General features: G+C 42.5%; 1 protein-coding gene across 1 annotated transcript in view; it reads right to left on the minus strand.

The window, feature by feature from the left end:
* Positions 1-319: 319 nt before the first annotated feature.
* Positions 320-17,718, minus strand: part of hs3st1l1 (heparan sulfate (glucosamine) 3-O-sulfotransferase 1-like1) — a 36,639-nt gene continuing 19,240 nt past the window's right edge. Inside the window, exon 2 of the mRNA XM_069658951.1 lies at positions 320-1,824. Within this exon, the coding sequence (XP_069515052.1) occupies positions 702-1,643 (942 nt within the window). The 5' untranslated portion in view covers positions 1,644-1,824 and the 3' untranslated portion in view covers positions 320-701. The remainder of the gene's footprint in view (positions 1,825-17,718) is intronic.

Raw genomic sequence — 17,718 nt, forward strand, 5'->3', positions numbered from 1 at the left:
CTGAGCAAATTGTTGAACAGAGCAGCAGCCAAATGCACCAGCAGCTCTCTGGATTTGAGCGTGCTGACTATGGAGATGTGACTGATTTAGCTGCAGGCACAGGCTACCTTCAATGTCCAAAGCCATTAGTGATTCCTGTACTACTAAAGCGCTGCTCCAGGGTACCCATTTCCTCGCATTAATGTCTGCCTTCCACCACAGCAAATCAAAGGCTCATTCTCATGCCTCTGCCTACCTACGTGTACTCCCTAAATAACACAGGTTAGAGGCCTCAGGGGCATTGGCCAGGACGGAATAGAGGGAGACAGAAACATGCAGCTTCTCTGGTACATTTGAAAGCCGGACAATTTATTATCAAGAACAAGAATATCAAACAAGAGAGAAGAAAAAATGTTCATCAGTTTCACAAACTTGTTTTTGCTGCAATTCGATCACTTTAACGCTTCCAGCACAAATAGAATGACTTATTAAGCTTGGAGACTCTTCCACTTAATCTTACGCCCCTAGTTACAGTTTGTCATATGTTTTGCCTTATGGTGTAATTATAGACCTGCGCTGCTGAAACCGGAGGTCACAACAGTAGTTATCGAGAGGCTGTTCGAAGGGGTTTAAATGTCAGTTTTGTAAAGTGCTTTATGCCCCCTTTTGCGCCTCATCACAGACAAGGCAGTGGATCCCTTGAGTCTGTTGATCTAGGTTACTTATTGCCAGTCGAAGGTGCGCTTCACTAGCCTGAAGAAGGTTCGGTTGTGTTCCTGCAGGTAGGTGCGGAGCTGCTGGAGGACGGTGCTGTTGACAGCCGGGTGAGGACGCCCTTTGGACTCGTGCAGACAGCGCTCTCGCCCATCGCTTCGGATACAGTAAAACCCCTTGGTCTGGTTGAAGTAGAAGTTGGAGGATACTATCCTTGGGGGCAAGTTGAGGAAGCGCTCCACCTTCTGAAGCTCTGGCAAGGGGTCCCGGATCAGCGCGTCCCCGTCTACAATGTGTATCTGTTCCAGGGGGAAGTGTCGCAGCCAGTTCCTCATGTGGATGTCATAAAGGCTCCTCTGAATGGCCTTGTACCGGATATTAAGGGCTCCATTGCGCACGAGCAAATTCTCAATGGCTTGCACTGGCTTGTGGTTCTCCAGGCGGTTGAAGTACACCTGGGTGTAGTCGGATATGACCCGCTCAGCCGGGTCTCGCAAGATCAGTAGAAGCTTTATGGACGAGTTCATGGCGCAGATACGCTCTGGAGCGAGGGCTGACGTAAAGTAACCTGGAGTTTTCTCCACTGTGATCTGGTGTGGGTACGAGTAGGGCATCAAGTCACGGTACCACTCAAAGCCCTTGGCATAGTTCTCATCCCAGTCAAAGAAGTGCACCTCGGTGGCAGCAGCAGCAACCTCAGGGTGAATGTCCAGCATCTCCAACAGTGCTCTCGTGCCCCCCTTGCGAACCCCAATAATGATACTATGTGGGGCTCTTTTACTTGTCCCCGGGGGTGGTGGAGACGGGAAATCTCCAGAGAAATTGGATGGTAGTCCAGAGTCAAGGTCTACGGTGTCCAGTGTTATGTCGAATCCTGTCTGAACAAGCTCGGTAGGAGCAGCGTATGTCTGCAGAACCAGAAGAAAGGCAGAAGCCAGCAGACGAGCCATGGCGATGGGCTGAAGAGTGTAGGTCGGCCAAGAGACAGTGGAAGGTGAGAGTGGTTTAGCTGTGGATAAGATCTGTCTTTCTGAGCTCAGGGGTAACAGGAGCGGTGGGAAGTGCAGTCTTTGTCTGCCATTGAGTTTGACCTGGATGAGGAGGAGAAATCATCAGCAGTCCACAGCACATCTGTGGGAAAGAACAAAGACAGAGAGAGAGAAAAGGCTTTCAGATTTCAGGCATATAAAGCAGAATGAATGTCTGTATTATACTGAAATGGCACTTTCCTCATCCCCCTGAAAAAGCAATCCAGCCATAAATACAATCCGAGTCTGTTATAAGTGTATCATCTCAAAAGGATAATCTCAATTCATCTTTCTTTGAGTCCCTTTTCATCTTCCCTCTATCCATCTGCTCTCTCCTCTAACTCTGTAAAGTCACTTTCAATTCATTCTGTAATTTCTCCGGCTGAAAAACATTTAGCCAGACAGCTTGTTAGAAGATGTGAGATATGCAAGCGTGGCTGAAGGCCAGAAGAAAGGGCCAGATTTCTTTGTCTTCCTTCACCCGCTAAGAATCCACACGAGAATCAATACACTTAACACCCCCCAGGAGCATTGAAATCAAGGCATTTTTATAAAGACACATTTATTGCAGGAAATCAGATGAGTTCCCACTTCTCGGTGACTTTGATTTCCTATACATGCCAAGACAGATCAATACTAGGTCAATGAAATTCAGTAAACACAAGGAGATGGATTAAGGGCATTAGATTGGACTTATAATATTGCTAAAGAACCTTCAAAACCCTGGGAAAATTTAAAGTTTCAGCCTCGTCTGTTTATCGTTTATTCGAAGGTTGTTAAATATTTAAATATTTGCTCTGTCTTGCTTTCAATAGGCGCTTGTCAAATGGTTTGTCTTCACTTAACCAAGACATAACGTATGTAACAAAAATGCTCTTCTGCTCTGTTGCAGGAGTTTTTTTTTTAAATGTCATGGAATGAATTTTAAAAAGTCTCGAGTTATCGTCACGAGGAAAACAAGGCGAGAGAGCTGCTGCTTACTCTGTGCTAGTCAAAACAACAGGGCCGGGCTATGCAAACATCAGCTCCAACAGCAAAGGTCATAGTGAGGTAATCTACACACACGCACGCACACGCACACACACACATACACACACACACACACACACACACACACACACACACACACAGACAGAGGTACTTTAGGCTAGAAATAGGTACGAATACATTTTCTAAACTTGCTGCTCCTCAGGATTTTAGCATGCAGGAGGAACACTCTCCCTGAATCTCTGAGTCACTTCATGTAGATGGCATTTACTGTAATTACATCTTTTGGGGTTTGAAGGGGAAAATTATTAAACTATTTATAACACGTGACTTTTATTGCAGCAAAGAGGCTCTAATTTTTGTGTTAAGTGTTCTCCGTCCAAATCACCCTGGAAAAATATCATGTAATCTTACCTTCTCCTCAGGGAACAGTGAAGTACCAAATTATCAATAATACTTCGATAATGCAATGACACACCTTTTAAAAAAAGAAAACCAGTGCGTGAGACACTTTATAGCTGATATGAGAGTAATGAATCATTTCAACATCTTTGTTAAGAAACTGTCTTATCTGAAGAGGATCATCTGATTTGTGAGGCATGCATAAAAATAACTGCTGAAATCTGTGTGCATGAGTTGTTTTTAGTGACCAGCTGTTATCATTAATTATGTCTCTGCAAGCAGAAATACCTCAAGTGCATCTTAATCACAAAACGTATCCCTCTAATTAAGACAAGTATGGACGCCAATGTGCACGACACGATGTCACCGGTGGCCCTTCTCTCACCTTACAGAGTCTTTCAACCGTATAAAGGCTATGACACGCGCCCCCGCTTCACCCTCCGACCTGTGGCTCGAGTGAGGGACTGAGGCTGTGAGCTGAACGCAGGAGAGCTGACCTGCCCTACAGGGCTCGGGGTTGTGCAAGGAAGCACTTATGTGCTGTGACAGGCGTGCCTGCCTGTCAGCGTTTCCCTGGCAGAGAGCTGCCAAGTCCAATGCTAACAGCCAGGCAGCCAGACGAGCTTTCTGTCTCATCCAATTCCCCCCCACTCCTCTCACAGCACATCACCACCTGGAAGGAGCTGTTGTTTCACATTCCACTGAGCCGGATTGCTTTATTCAGCACTTGATGAATATCTTTCCAGCTTTTCATTCTGCACACTGCAGCCACGCTCTCTGGAAGATACTTTAACTAAGACTATTTCCACTGAACTCTGTAGGGCTGGTCGAGGTTTACACAACACAGGTTACCTGAGAGGAACTCTGTCCTCATGGAGACGTAAGAGTAGGATACGACATCCGTGTGTGAGCTTTGCTGCTTCAGTCTACATCCAAATCTGAAAGCTCTGGTCACTTTTTTGTTTATGGAGTTTGCATGTTTTGCGTCAGTGCATTTCCCTCAGGGACTCCGGAGGTGTGCCGTCTTAATGCCCGGCAGGTGTGAGCATGAAGGTGTGGTCAGACAGCTCTCTTACTCCCGATTGTCAGACACAGCAGCTTCGTCAGTGGCTGTACGCTTCAAAATATGACCATAGGTACCACTCAGGGCTCTCTGGTCAAGTTAGCAATAGGTTAGACGGTCAAAATAAAGTGCTAAGTAGGTGAGACTTTCAGAATAATGCTTGGTGATACACATTTAATGCTCCTGTGAGGAGTTTTTATCTGGTTATGAATCAAGCCTAAATTAATTCTGATGACTCTATATGAGCTACAGATACAAACCAGACCATCAGTGACAAGACTGATTATTTCATGTAGTTATTTTTAATGCCTGAAACGGCTGGCGGGGGGGAGGAGTCAGACGAAGCGATCAACTGCACGCTGTCTTTGTTTACATTTTCCAGGGCAAACATTTAAGTGAGTGATACATGAGACGGTATGTAGCCGATTATCTGCAGATTATGGCCTGAAAATGACACATCGGCAGATTGTCATCTTTCTGCCCATATTTTCAAACAATGCTTTAATTCTGCCTAAATGCTCGACGATTCCCTAAAAACAGAAAAGAAAATGTTACATGCAAATAAATACAGCATTTTGTACAGAATGTGAATGTGTACATTTTAAAAAGCACTGTATTGTGTTATTTCTGCATCTGCCAGTGGGCCGCTACAATAACAATAGGCATGATATCAGTTCCACTACAGGGGAGACTTGATGTTCTCGGCAATGAGGTGGAAAAAAACATGTGCCTAATATATTGGTATTGAAATCAGCAAAAAGGGTTATTGGCATATCAGCAAACAATCCAGTATCATGCATCCCTATATCTTACTTATTGATTTGACATGATTAAACACACCAAGCAGACATTGCTTTTGTCAATACTACGTCACCTGATTTCAACAGCACGTCAAAAACATCAAAAGCTTACGGGGTACCTACAGCGTCATATTTCGAAGCATTGGGACGCTGACGAAGCTGCTGTATCTGATGAGTCTGGAGTGAGAACAGGCTGAGTCAGACTCACAATATGAAATGTAACTTTAAATTCAGGTGGAACTGGAAATGATGTTATCAAACACTTCTGTTGTCAAGTTATTTTGATGTCCTGTCACTCAGTGCAGCTCTGCAGCTGCTTGTATTAGCACATGAAGCATGCAAGATGCACACGTCAGGCTGGATATGCTGGATCAGCACAGGTGATTATTCTGTCCTTTGGTGTCTTTGTCAGTAACATTAAAACATTCATTACATTACGCATGTTAGATAGTCTGCAGTACAGAGCATTGAGGTATATTTGGTATCTGGAGAAAACAGGTTGGATAACTGATGTGAACAACCATTACCTCTCGTATTCTGTTTGTTCCACCCTGTATTTTAAAACGGACAGACCTTTGTATGTTTCAGTAATTTGCAGTTCAAGTTGCATCCCATTCAGGCGTCTAACCCAGGGCGTCGTTTTAATCAATATGAGTTTGTGTAAATGTGTACTGGCTCTGGGATTGTCTAGTGACAAGCTTAAGATGCCTCTCTGGCTTACACGCAGGCCTGCTCTGGCCCCTCTTTGACTCCGGTTATGACTAAGTGGGAATGAACAGACAAAAGCATTAATCCAACCTGTGCCGTCCCCACTTGAACCCATCAGCCTCCGCACACTCACTGGCCGAACATTATCCAGGCTTTTAAACTTCTCTTCCATCGGGGCAGGAGTGCAGCCCACTGCTCGGGCAGACAGCAGTCACCAGAGCCGCGCTGTTCATTACATCCCAGCAGGCTGAGACGAGGGCTCCACAGGTGCCAACGGAAACCAGGTTCCCTCTAATTAACCCAAACAGCCGCCTCCATACATCCACAGAGCAAACGCTCATTCATATTCAGCAGGCCCCCCGCTGTTCACGGCTATCCAACAGGTCGGCTTTGTTTTTTAATGGCCGCTCATTAGAGATGTTAGCACAAAATAATTATTACTGCAGCACGGCTTGATTACACAGGTGCTGTTAAAGTGACTGATTTCAAGTGAGGACATTAAAAGTGTTAATCATTGTTACATTTCATATACCTGCTGATGTCACACATTTTAAAGAGTTTAGAGCACAGACTGTACAGTATAAAAAGATGGACGACACGACAGCTCCATAAAAGTGAAGCCAAAACATTTCGGGCGCCCTCTGCTGACTGGCTGTAGTATAGGTCATAAAGCCCGCCTCCTCCATGTTAACAGATGGGACATGGGCCATAAGTGTGTGTTTGGGTTAGCGGAAGGTTAGCTTCACTCGCCGATCTCTACTGCGCAGTCTCTTGCTCCGTATGACGTCACCATCGCAAGATGGCAGCGCCTATCACAGGGGCTATTTTGGCATCAATTATGTACAATGGGAGCAGATGGAGACGCGTTGTCCATCTATATATACAGTCATTGGTTTAGACACACACACACACACACACGCAGTTACAGTAGGGAGGCAAGAGTTAAATGTCAGGCTGCATAACAGCAGAGACAAATCTCATTATCTCTTTTTACACTGCAAAAAGTCGGCTCTTAAAAACAAGAACAAAAAGTGATAATGTGCGGACAGTAAATTAAATTAAGCTAAACCAGTGGTTCTCAAAGTGGGGTCCTAGGACCCCTGGGGTTCCGCTAACCATAGCCTGAGGGTCTGCAAAATAGTTATAATACATTTATAATGAACTATAAAATTGTGCTGTTTTATTAAAAACTTAATGTCTACAGGTGAGGACCATTTGCACCAATGAAACAAGCATGTTGTGTCCATTACTCCACCCATGTTAGCTTTGGACCAATAGAAACTGATTGTTACACATCAAGTCAATCTGTCATGAATCACTCAACTCACTCAGGTCGCAACGAAGCGTTCCTGCGGCTGTCTGCTGCTGGTCATTTTGTGAAAGCTATTAAGATCAATGACTTAAAAAGAATAAATACGGTCATGTTGAGTCCACAAGCAGTTTGGATAAAATGACCCTCTATTTAAAGTAAGTGGTATTAACATGATTCAAATGACATGTTTATCACTATGAAACAGGTCTGAAGTATTTAGGTTGATACGTTTTACAATACAGATAGTCCCAATGGCATCTAAGAGTGCAAATGGAAGTAGCCTAAGCATATGCTTAATCAGTGTTACAATTATGAGGGGTCCTTGGAAAATGTTCTCCCCTGTAAGGGGATGTTCTCCCCTTTAAGGGGTCCCTGGGCCCAAAAAGTTTGAGAACCCCTGAGCTAGACTACCTGTCAACTGAACAGGAAAACGTTGTTAAATATCTAGTGTCAAAGAACTGACAGATGTCTTTTAACTCGTGCGTCCAGGCTACTGATACGACAAAAAGATTTAAGACTTATTTCATTAATTTCTAAGACAATGTTCATAAATGAGGTATGGGATACTGTCACAGTGCCTTAAGTAAGGCTATGCACCATGGGAATTTAGAGGAAAATATCATATTGTGCTTAAAGTTAGTAATCTGTACTACTTTATGTGTTTTAAATGGCTTTTTTAAAGAAAGGAATTAAACACATTTCTGGAATTTCTAGAGTTCCCCTTTCACACACGTCCCTCACAGAGGGAGATTTTCCCTGTCGGACGGGGGGAGGGGCAATACATGGCAACTAATTCTATCATGTTTTTTTCAGTCAAAAGGATGGTCATCTACGATCGATTAACTTAGTGGACACTCTCCCCTCGCTCTCTGTCTCTCCCATACCTGGAGCAGCGTCTCCACACATGTTCGTCACAGAAACACACACACACACACACACACACAGATGTTCGCTTGTACATCCCTCCTATAAATGCATTGATTGGGATGCGACATCTTCTGTTAAATATTGAATACTCTGTTTTAAAAGATTTTAAGTGCAGCTGTGCAGTGTCGGTCTCATCTGTCGGTTTTGATCGTTTCGACACGTAACATCTTTAATGAGGAGCCTCCTTCATGCGCGGCTCACCTGCTGCTGTGAAAACGAGATCGTGTGTGATCAAATTCATAACGTGAGTTGGGTTTTTTTGGGGACTTAGTGAAACGTACAGCAATCTTCAAATAATACTGGAATAGTTCCCACTGAATATCGAATAGTATTTTTGTTTGAAATGCCCATCCCTAATCAGTGTAAGAAAATGTGCTAAAATAAGGCAGCCAATTATATCTTAAAGGTTAAGAAAAAAGGCTGTGTACATGGGAGATAATCAAAATATTATACTGTCCTTCAAGTTAGTAATCTGTACTACTCGTATATGTGTTGGAAATGGCCTAAAGACAGGAAATACATACATACATTTCATAGCCAAATGTCTCCAGTCAGACACTGTGTTGGAGATGTAACAGATTTGTACAAAAGCTGAAACGACTCCTGGTGTGTTCCACAGATATCCAGTGTCGTCTTTGTTCTGTGCGTCTATAGGCATACACAACTGCTGCACCGTGGTGTCGGATTGACAATAAAACAGTTAATTCCATTTGCTCATTATCTTTTCATAAAATGGGAAGAGATGAAAAATATGAAATGCTTGAAAACGAGAAATTCTGACTTTAATCAGGCAGCTTTGTGCTCGTCACTGTCGCTCAAGCAGCTTTATAATTCTGATCATTCTAGTTTAATCAATAAACTCATTACACACAAAAGAGCTTAAAGAGGTGAAATTCTCAAACATAAAACCTGCCTGTAGAAAATAAAATAATAATAAGCATACATCACATTTATTTAAGATATTTAATCGCACTTGGCCTTCACTTTTTGCAGTGCATCTCGGCCTCTCGGTCTTTGTTTCACCGGCTCGCAGCATTGTTAGATGATCTCGTGTAAGATGCAGGAACCCTTCACCCCCTCCCATAAAAAACTATCACAGAATCACTTTCTCCTTCTTTCTATTTTCTCCTGCACTTTCCCCTCTGCTCCCTCTTCTTTTCCTCCGTCACTCTCTCCAAAATCCAGTACCAATATATTTCCCTCCCACACACATCCGACTGTAACTCTGAGATTGTACTCCCACATACGCGATGGGTTTTTAAATTATGGATGCTTTTTGGTTCACACTTGCTCAATTTATTAATCTCTGTTGCAACATTGTGAGGCCTCAGCTACACTCGGGGGACAGACATGATCTTTTCTTCCTTTTATCACCTCTCTAATAGTTCTACTTTGAGAATAACCCAAAAAAAGAAATGATAATGTTTAATGTCGGTCATCAGAAGTAAACTCCAAAGAACCATCCAAGGAAACACTCTGCATCAGCATGCACGCGACACCTTGAACCCTGCAGATCTTTTCAACCTTCCCTGCAGCAGTTTGACCACAACGTGAAGGAATAATGATTGCATCGCCCTCGTCCTATTTACATCACTGGTATGTTTCAGCAACTTACTGGAGAGTACAGGCTGCAGGCTGTGGTCACTTGAGAACAGAAAGTTGCCACGGTTAACCTCCACGCTGGTCAGGAAGATGCAGGAGGGGAATGAGCAATTTTCTTCTCTCTTGCAAAACTACAACAGAGATGCCCTTGGGTTAGCTGCCCGTTAGCATGGCATTTAACCCCCAACTGAAAACATAGAGCAACTATCTTCGAATAAATGCTCAGAAATCTCGTGCAACAGATTGTAATACCTTGAGGACTACAGCTACACTGCAAAAAGTGAAATCTCAGGCAATCTATAGCATTCCCTGCTGAATGACATTCTGACTCTTTGACTGATGGTTTACAAAAGCCTTTTTATGGTATTACATTTAAAGGAGCAGTTCTCCCCTGGAAAAAGCCACTGCCAGTCAAAGCTGGTGTTCTCTGTAATCGATAGAAGCAATAATATTTGAAATTGGCGCCATAGCTGTGGAGAAAGTTGTACAAACAGCTCGTGGTTTCACCCATTCTACATTCCTACAACACCCAGCGTGCATTGCGCCCCTCCCTCTGAAAGGAACGGCCCAGCGAGAGACGCTGGAGTGAAATACTACTGTTTTCCAGTCAAGGACATTGATCACTGCAGGCAACGGCTCAGAGCGGGACAGAATCTGAAATATGTCCACAACATACAGGTGGATCGTCTAAGAGAAATTCAGGTCTGCAGTCTACATTTTCAAACCTGACGATTTTGAACGAGACATGTCATTGGAGGCGGGGTCAGATGACACGTTTTACATAGTCTGGCGAAGGTTTACCAGGGCCCATTGGAGAAGCAGATAGCGTACTCCAAAGGCACAGGGCGAAATTGCATTTGTTTTCTACCATAAGGTCATTAGCTCCTCATAATAGCATGATAGGACTGAGGTTGAAAATTGGCGAACTGGCCCTTTAAATGTTATTATGTGCAATCATAACTTGAAGAATATGTATTTTTAACCCAGCAATGAAAATTAATTAACCTTACTACTTATATTATCGTGAATTGTACTATTTATTTTAACAAAAAACTCAAATAGAGCGCTGCATGTAAATAATTAAATAAAATAAGTCACCTTTTTAACCCAAATAAACATGAGACACAATTTCAGTTTCTACTTGAATCACATTTTGCCCCATATATCTTAAATACAAAATAAACACTCATCGTCTTCCCCCTTCAGTCCACACGTGTGTTAATGAATTAATTATTCGCCATGACCGGAGTTCCGGTGCATACAGCTAACGCAGCATCTTTGCTAACATGCGTCCATCCTTAAACTTTAGAAAACTATGAAAAGACTTTATAAATTGAGCAAGTATTAAGCTGCTTATTAAAATAAATAATTACGAACCTTGTACCCTTATCAGCCAGGTGCTGTTGTCGTATAGAAGCCTACCTGGAAAGACACACATGCCGTGTCCCTTTACCGGCAATAACTTTTCAAAATAAAAGCACGTGTTTTAAATGTAAAAGGAAAAAGGCAAAAACAACAAATTATTTCGGTCATTTACGCAAAATGCTGATTTACTTTTTATCTGAAAAATATTTCTACTCAGCAGGCAGTTTTTATGTTTAAATCTGACACCTTTCAAGCTTATTGTCCTAAATGATTCTTTACTTTTTACTGATATTTTTTAATTTCTGATTCTAAGTTATTTAGATAAGATAAGATAAGATAAAAAAAATGCTTTAAAGTAGAATAAGCAGGATTATAAAGCTGTTTGATCGACACTGAAGCACAAAACTGTTTTGTCAAAGCCTCAAGCATTTTATCTTTTTCATGTCTTCACATTTTCAGAACAGATAATGTCTACATGGAAGTTACAGTTTTTTTGTCAGCCTTGCAGCACAGCACAGCAGTTATGTAGTCCTAAAGATGTACACAACAAAGACAGAACATTTCTTTTTATATCTGCTGATCACACGGTGAGTCATTTCTGCTTTTGTGCAATTCTGTTACATCCTAAATCGGTATTTGAAATGTTTTAACTGAGATTAATTTCTTATTTCTTGTAAAAGTATTTACAGTCAGCATTACTTATTTTACGGTTAATATAGTGCTTTCTCTGTGGATTCCAGGGTATATAGCTTTTTTTAGATATTAATTCTCAAAGAAATTAAAAGTAAAGTTAAAGAGAATTCTTTTCATATTGAGGAAATACTTGATTTTAGTCTGGATGCACTCATTTTACATTGTCTGTTGGTTCTTTGACACTAGATAGTAAAATGTTCCTGTTCTGGTGGGGGAACATTGCGCTTGATTTCAATGACGTTTTGCTCATTTAATTATTGCCCCCCTTGTTTTAAAGAGCTGGGGTTTTTTCAGTGCATGGCTTTCATGTTATAAGACAATTCCTTTATGTCATTGCGCCTTTCACATCCCACTTGGCTTAACAGAATCTACCCCAACAATGACAATAATCTTCCACTAACTGGGAGAGAATATAATCTCACTGATGAAATAATGTTTTCTCATACTGGCAGGACCTAATGTGGTGCAGCTCTTAATAATGAACAATGGGTTTAGATGCAGTTAATTAGGTACATTTAGCTTAAACTAATGAAGTAAAACAACAGCCCTGCAGTAAAAACTGAACTGTTTTAAGTGTTATATTGTTAGAGAGACGTTGACTCCACTGTAAGGTTCCTCAACACAACACAGAGTAAGAAATAAAATGTTTACATGGAATTACAGACAAAGATTCGCAGGTCCGCTAAAACTACAGCTTCAATGGCTCCCAATTATCTGTCCACTGCAGACAGTCTTATAGGATTTATTATTAATTGGATGACTGCTGGAGCCCTGGAATAGACTTTAAACTTTGATTCTGATCAGATGACTAAAGACCTGAGCCATAATTAGGACACTAACGATCTAATTTTGATACAGACAGTTTTATCTGACATCTCGGCTGCATTTCACACAGCCAGGCTGAGGACGTCTGTATCTTTATGTCTCTTTCTGTGTCAGTCTGCAGCTGAGAAACAAGCAAATGCAACTTTTTGTTATGCTGGGTTTTTTTAATGACCAAATATTGAAAACATGTTCTTGTTTTGGGAAGAATTTACAAAGCGGCTCTGATGGTGCAATATTTGTAGCGCATGAGTAAGACGATGACCTAATCCACACCCACATGTCAGCGGAGGCGTTCATTAGGGACTTCAAGAGGAGGTAATCTGCTGGCACACCCCGACACATGTGGCTGCAGGCGCTGATTACAGTGTTTGACTGTGATCTCCTATACGGCGACGTTAGCCTCGCAGTATAGAACTCGTTGTGCTGTTTTTTATCTGCTGAAAGCTTCAGTGTGCAACAAATTCTCCTCCAATTACCAATCTCTCTGCCCACTGCCATCTGTGCACAAGTAGAACCAGAGCCACACAACATGATGAGGCCTCATAAACAAATATATGTTTATGCTACATTAGCAAAATCTGCACAAAGATATCAACAAACAACAGCTCACACCATTTTACAGGATATCTGGGCTGTGACCGATTACAAACTCAATTTTCAGATCATTTTTTCCATCAGCAGAAAATATATAAAATGAGGTTGCCTTTCATTACAAACTGTATATGGGAAAATGTATATTGGATGAGTGTGTGTGTGTACCTTTGTACTGCTACACCTGCAGTGCGTGTGTTGTGTGAGTGCCAGCAAAACAACAAGCAGAGAGCCTCAGTTTTTGGAGCCAGCACAGCGATGGGAAACAGTTTGGGTACGCTTCATTGCACTTCTGAGTAAAACACATCAGTCTGTGTTGTCTCGATTCACTGCATCTCTACATCCACATTTAGGACATTTAAAAAGCAAAACTGTATTTTACACTTTGACGGTTACATTTTGCATTCTCTAATGCTTGCCGAACCATCAGCAACATTATGTTAAACCTGTGTTGGGGATAGGCTCTCCTGTATTTTTGCAGGAAACAAGATGCTGCATCGTGCCGCACGTTTTCATATCCCTACGGTATTATCTCTGCAGATACCCAGCCTACACACGTTGTTCAACTAACACAGGATCACTTCAGCTCTCTCTGTTGTCCTGCTGAATACCCTGACCAAAGCTTCCTCCAGTTTAGCTTTGACATTTGTCAATGCTCTGAGATTTATTTCAAGCATCAACTGACTCTGTCTGGATTCCCAGGAGGCCTTTTCACAGATAAAACGGGCTGACTCGCTCCTCACCCTTGGATGAGTGGAGGCAACCAATCCCAGGAAGGCTGACTCACTGAGGGAAGTGTTCAGTGGTCGCTCAGAAACAACAACAGACAATGAGAAGGAATTCAGTCAGAGAGTGGCCTGATGATCCTCATTCAGCCTGCCCCTGTGATGAAGCACCTCTGCTTCCCGCAGCGCTGAGAACTCCCCACATCTGCAGCCTCCTCATCACCATCGATCTGATAAAACTAATTCAATGCTTCTGTAATTCTTATCAAGCTTTCCCATCAAGCCTTTCCTAGTTATCACAATGAGTCTGATCGTCTCCATGTTCAGTAATCGCTCTTCAGTTCATCGCGGAGGGAACGCTCTGAAATGCCGACTTAATCAAAAACAAATGCAGCAACTTTATTCTCTCTTCTTGGATGCACGCCTTTGGAAAGCCGATGCTGTTCTCCAGTCTCGCAGGCATCCTGCAAACTGCAAAACACACATGCATTATGGATGAATTACTTCATCAAATAAAAAGGAGGGCATCTTGTAATGAACTGTGAGGATACTCTTAATGTTTGATGAGGCCGATGTGATGAATAGTTTAATGAGAAAAACTATGGAAGCCTGCTGGGTGCTGACAAAGATATCAGAGCTCTGATGAGGAAAGTGCAGAAAAACACACCATGTTTAGAGAGTTTTATACTCTTGTAGCTTTGTTTATTAAACGGCATCAATCTTGCAGCTCATAGACGGCATTATGCAACACATCGAGTGCAATCCCACCTCAGCCGAGTCTGGAGTTATGCACTGTGCAAGCTGCACTCCAGGGCAAAGCAGTTATACATAATAACTGAGGTGTATGTACACTAGGGGCCTGCTGTTTTCTTCCAGGAGGTCAACTCACATATCTCATGTTTATTTCCCCAAACTACAGCTGGTGTGTGCAGCTCTACATCACTTGGCAAACCTCACATACTCTGGCATCCCATTGGTGGGCAGATCTGCCAGAGTCTTCCCGCCATCGCAAATATGTATTCAGCACTGCAGAACTGGAGGTTCAGTGTTTGGACCTTCTGTGATGTGCTGTTGTCTGCCAAGCGCTGAAGTGATGCAGCAGCAGGCTGCAGTTTGTGGGCTGATAATAATTCATTCAACTTAAAGCCGTTTCCCACAGGCCGGTCCTGTGTTTGCTCACATCAGAGGGGGAGTATTACACAGTTAGATGTGTCAGTGCTGCTTTCGCTGCTCCCTGCTGCAGCAGCGGGATATCACCGACACACATACAGTAAACAAACGAGAATGTGCGCACCATGAGGCCAGAGACGGAGAGGAGGAGAGGAGAAGAGGCTGCAACAGAGCAGTTTCCTCCCAAGACCCTGCATCCTCATATGAGGACATTATATTGTGTGTTGCTACACCTTAATTCTGCTTAAACCTCCAGACCCTGAAGCCCCCAGGAGAGACTGCCATTTTAAAGTTCCTTTACGATGTTTCAAAAACATAGAATAAGGTCCTAGCTCCGCAATGATACTTTAAGTTGTCATCCATATGCTGAACTGGAGAAAAATACGTACACAGGCTCCAAATGGCTCAGCCAAAATCACTGTTGTTAAAGAGCAGGACACACCCGGCTGTCACTGGGAATCAGTGTGATGAAGAGTCCACAGACTGACCGCGCTGCAGAGATCTTTCCACGTATAACTACAGTGATATTTGTCTGCTAAGTTGCCGAAAGACACGACCTGCTACCACATCACTGCTGTTTGTTCCTAAAGCTCTGCTGTGTTAGCTTACGTGTGGCCTCAAGTGTCTTTGTAGCTTTGCATTACAGTAAGGGATCTACTATCTACTATAGGGATAACTATTTATTTATTGGTTTAAGTGCTATTTATTGTTTTTTAATGATTTGACTGATATCAATGTATTTCTGTATCTGACAGTTATATTTGGATAGAGACCAAAAAAGCAATCCTGAGTGAACTGCAGCAACATTAACTTTGACTCACTGTATAATTTGTAGACATTCTTTGTGCCATCTAATCTTAGCAAAAGCACACGATACTAATCAGTGTAAAAACAAGATGGCAGCCAGCTCTGGAAAGTCATTCTGCAGCCAATCCCAAAAGGTGGACGAGGTACAAAACCTCTTCTAATATTTTTTCATTTATTTTTGCTCAATAATGTTTTATAACACCAATTTGAAACATTTAAGCAACACTAACAAGTAACGTTTCTATTAGGATGTCACGGTTTGGGATTAAACAAACAGGGAGAGGAGCCGAGTGCCTGGCAGTAACCTTACATCCGATTTAGAAAGTTAAGACGGACTTTAAATCACGCCCTGTGCACCAGTTAGACTTAAGTCCTGTTTGTGTTGCACCTGGGTGTATCTTTTACGCCTAGGATGGAGCAGGCGTAAGTTAAGAAAGTCGGACTTAAATCCACGGTGAACCAAACTGTAAAAGTAACAAAACCTTAAAGAAAAACACAATGGCAGCACTACTCGTTGTTTTACAGGATAAAAAAAGGGCATTAAAACGAGAGAGAGAGAGTCATCCGTGATCGGGCAGTAAGTTGATCGGAAGGTTTCGTTTTTGTTCCTGTTTGATTCAAAGAGCTCTCCCCTCAGCTGCAGCATGTGTCAGACAGAAACACGCTGCTGTCCCCGCCCTGCAGGTGCTGATTGAGCTCGGATTTTGTGCCAGTAGGGCCTTTCAGAACAGACAGAGGGAGACATGATGAATGTACATCAAACAACGGCATGCTTGATTATTTATGTTTCCTCATTTCATGATCCGTAAAATGTACTTTTCTTTTTCTTTTTTTTGAGAAAAGTTAGCGAGTAGAGGCGTGTGTTGCTTGGTAACAGTCACCGCTTTTTGAGTGTTCACGTGGATGCACATCATAAGACCGGACGCGGCTACCGGTCGTAGCTTAGTCGGACCTAAGCGATAAGACCTATTTTTTTTTACAGCCAGCTGGTGCACTCAGACAATGGATGATTTTTTAAAACGACAAAAAACAAGGCAAAAACAAACAACATACTTCCAACTAGTCCAACTTAAAGTCCAACAACAGGTGAAAAACACAGTCCACACTGGGAACACTGGGAAGCAGGTTTCACGAAGGATCGATGATGGTTAGACGAAAGGTTTCACTAAGAAAGATGAATGGTTTGACAAACGATGAACTGGCACAGAGACATGAGAAGACAAAGACTAAACACTGGCAGGTGAGGCTAACGAGGCACAAGAGAGAAGCTGGAAAACACACAAAGGCAGGAATTACAACACGCTTTCTGAACCAAAAAGAAAATCAAATACAAAAGTTCAGGATAACTCATGACGTAGGAAGTACTCGTTTGGGGACTTAAGGGAGTAAGTAAGAAACCAACAGTTAACAAGAGACAGAATTGTTTTTGCATGTGCTATATAGTTTTTGCATTGGTTGTAACTTTGGTTTTACACATGAATGTTGAGGCCTTCCATCAGGTCCTACCTATCCCAAATAGCAGGGAGAAAGTAAGGTCTCAGGAGGGGAGATATATATATATGTGTAAGTGTGTGCGTGTAAAGTTTCCTTCAGACGATCAGATGGAGCAGGAGAAAGTCAGGGAGCAGCTGACCTCCAGTGTGCATGACGTTACTGTCACGCGTGCAGCCAGGATTAGCTTCATTTGTTTGTGCAGTACGTGTGAATGACAAATCAGCGGAGCGTAACTGTGATATGCAGATCAGAGATGAAGGAGGATCAGACCGACACTGACAGCAACACATTTCTGGAAATGTCATTTAGCCGCAGCAGACGACCTTGAACTGGAACTTTCACAGTATCGAGCGACTTCATCTGCATAAGTAATTCAAGTTGTCGCTTCGCATGCTGCGCATTGATTGGAACATGATCAGAGGCATCGGACTGCGTGGGTCGAGGTGGCTGACTCATTTATCAGTGCAGAAGTCTGAAACTTGCTAAGTCATTATTTTAACGAGGCGGGCTTCTATCAGACACCTCC

Source organism: Semicossyphus pulcher, unplaced genomic scaffold, assembly GCF_022749685.1.
Source record: "Semicossyphus pulcher isolate SPU_LCO1_2020_fin unplaced genomic scaffold, fSemPul1.0.p SCAF_12, whole genome shotgun sequence".
NCBI lineage: Eukaryota > Metazoa > Chordata > Actinopteri > Labriformes > Labridae > Semicossyphus > Semicossyphus pulcher.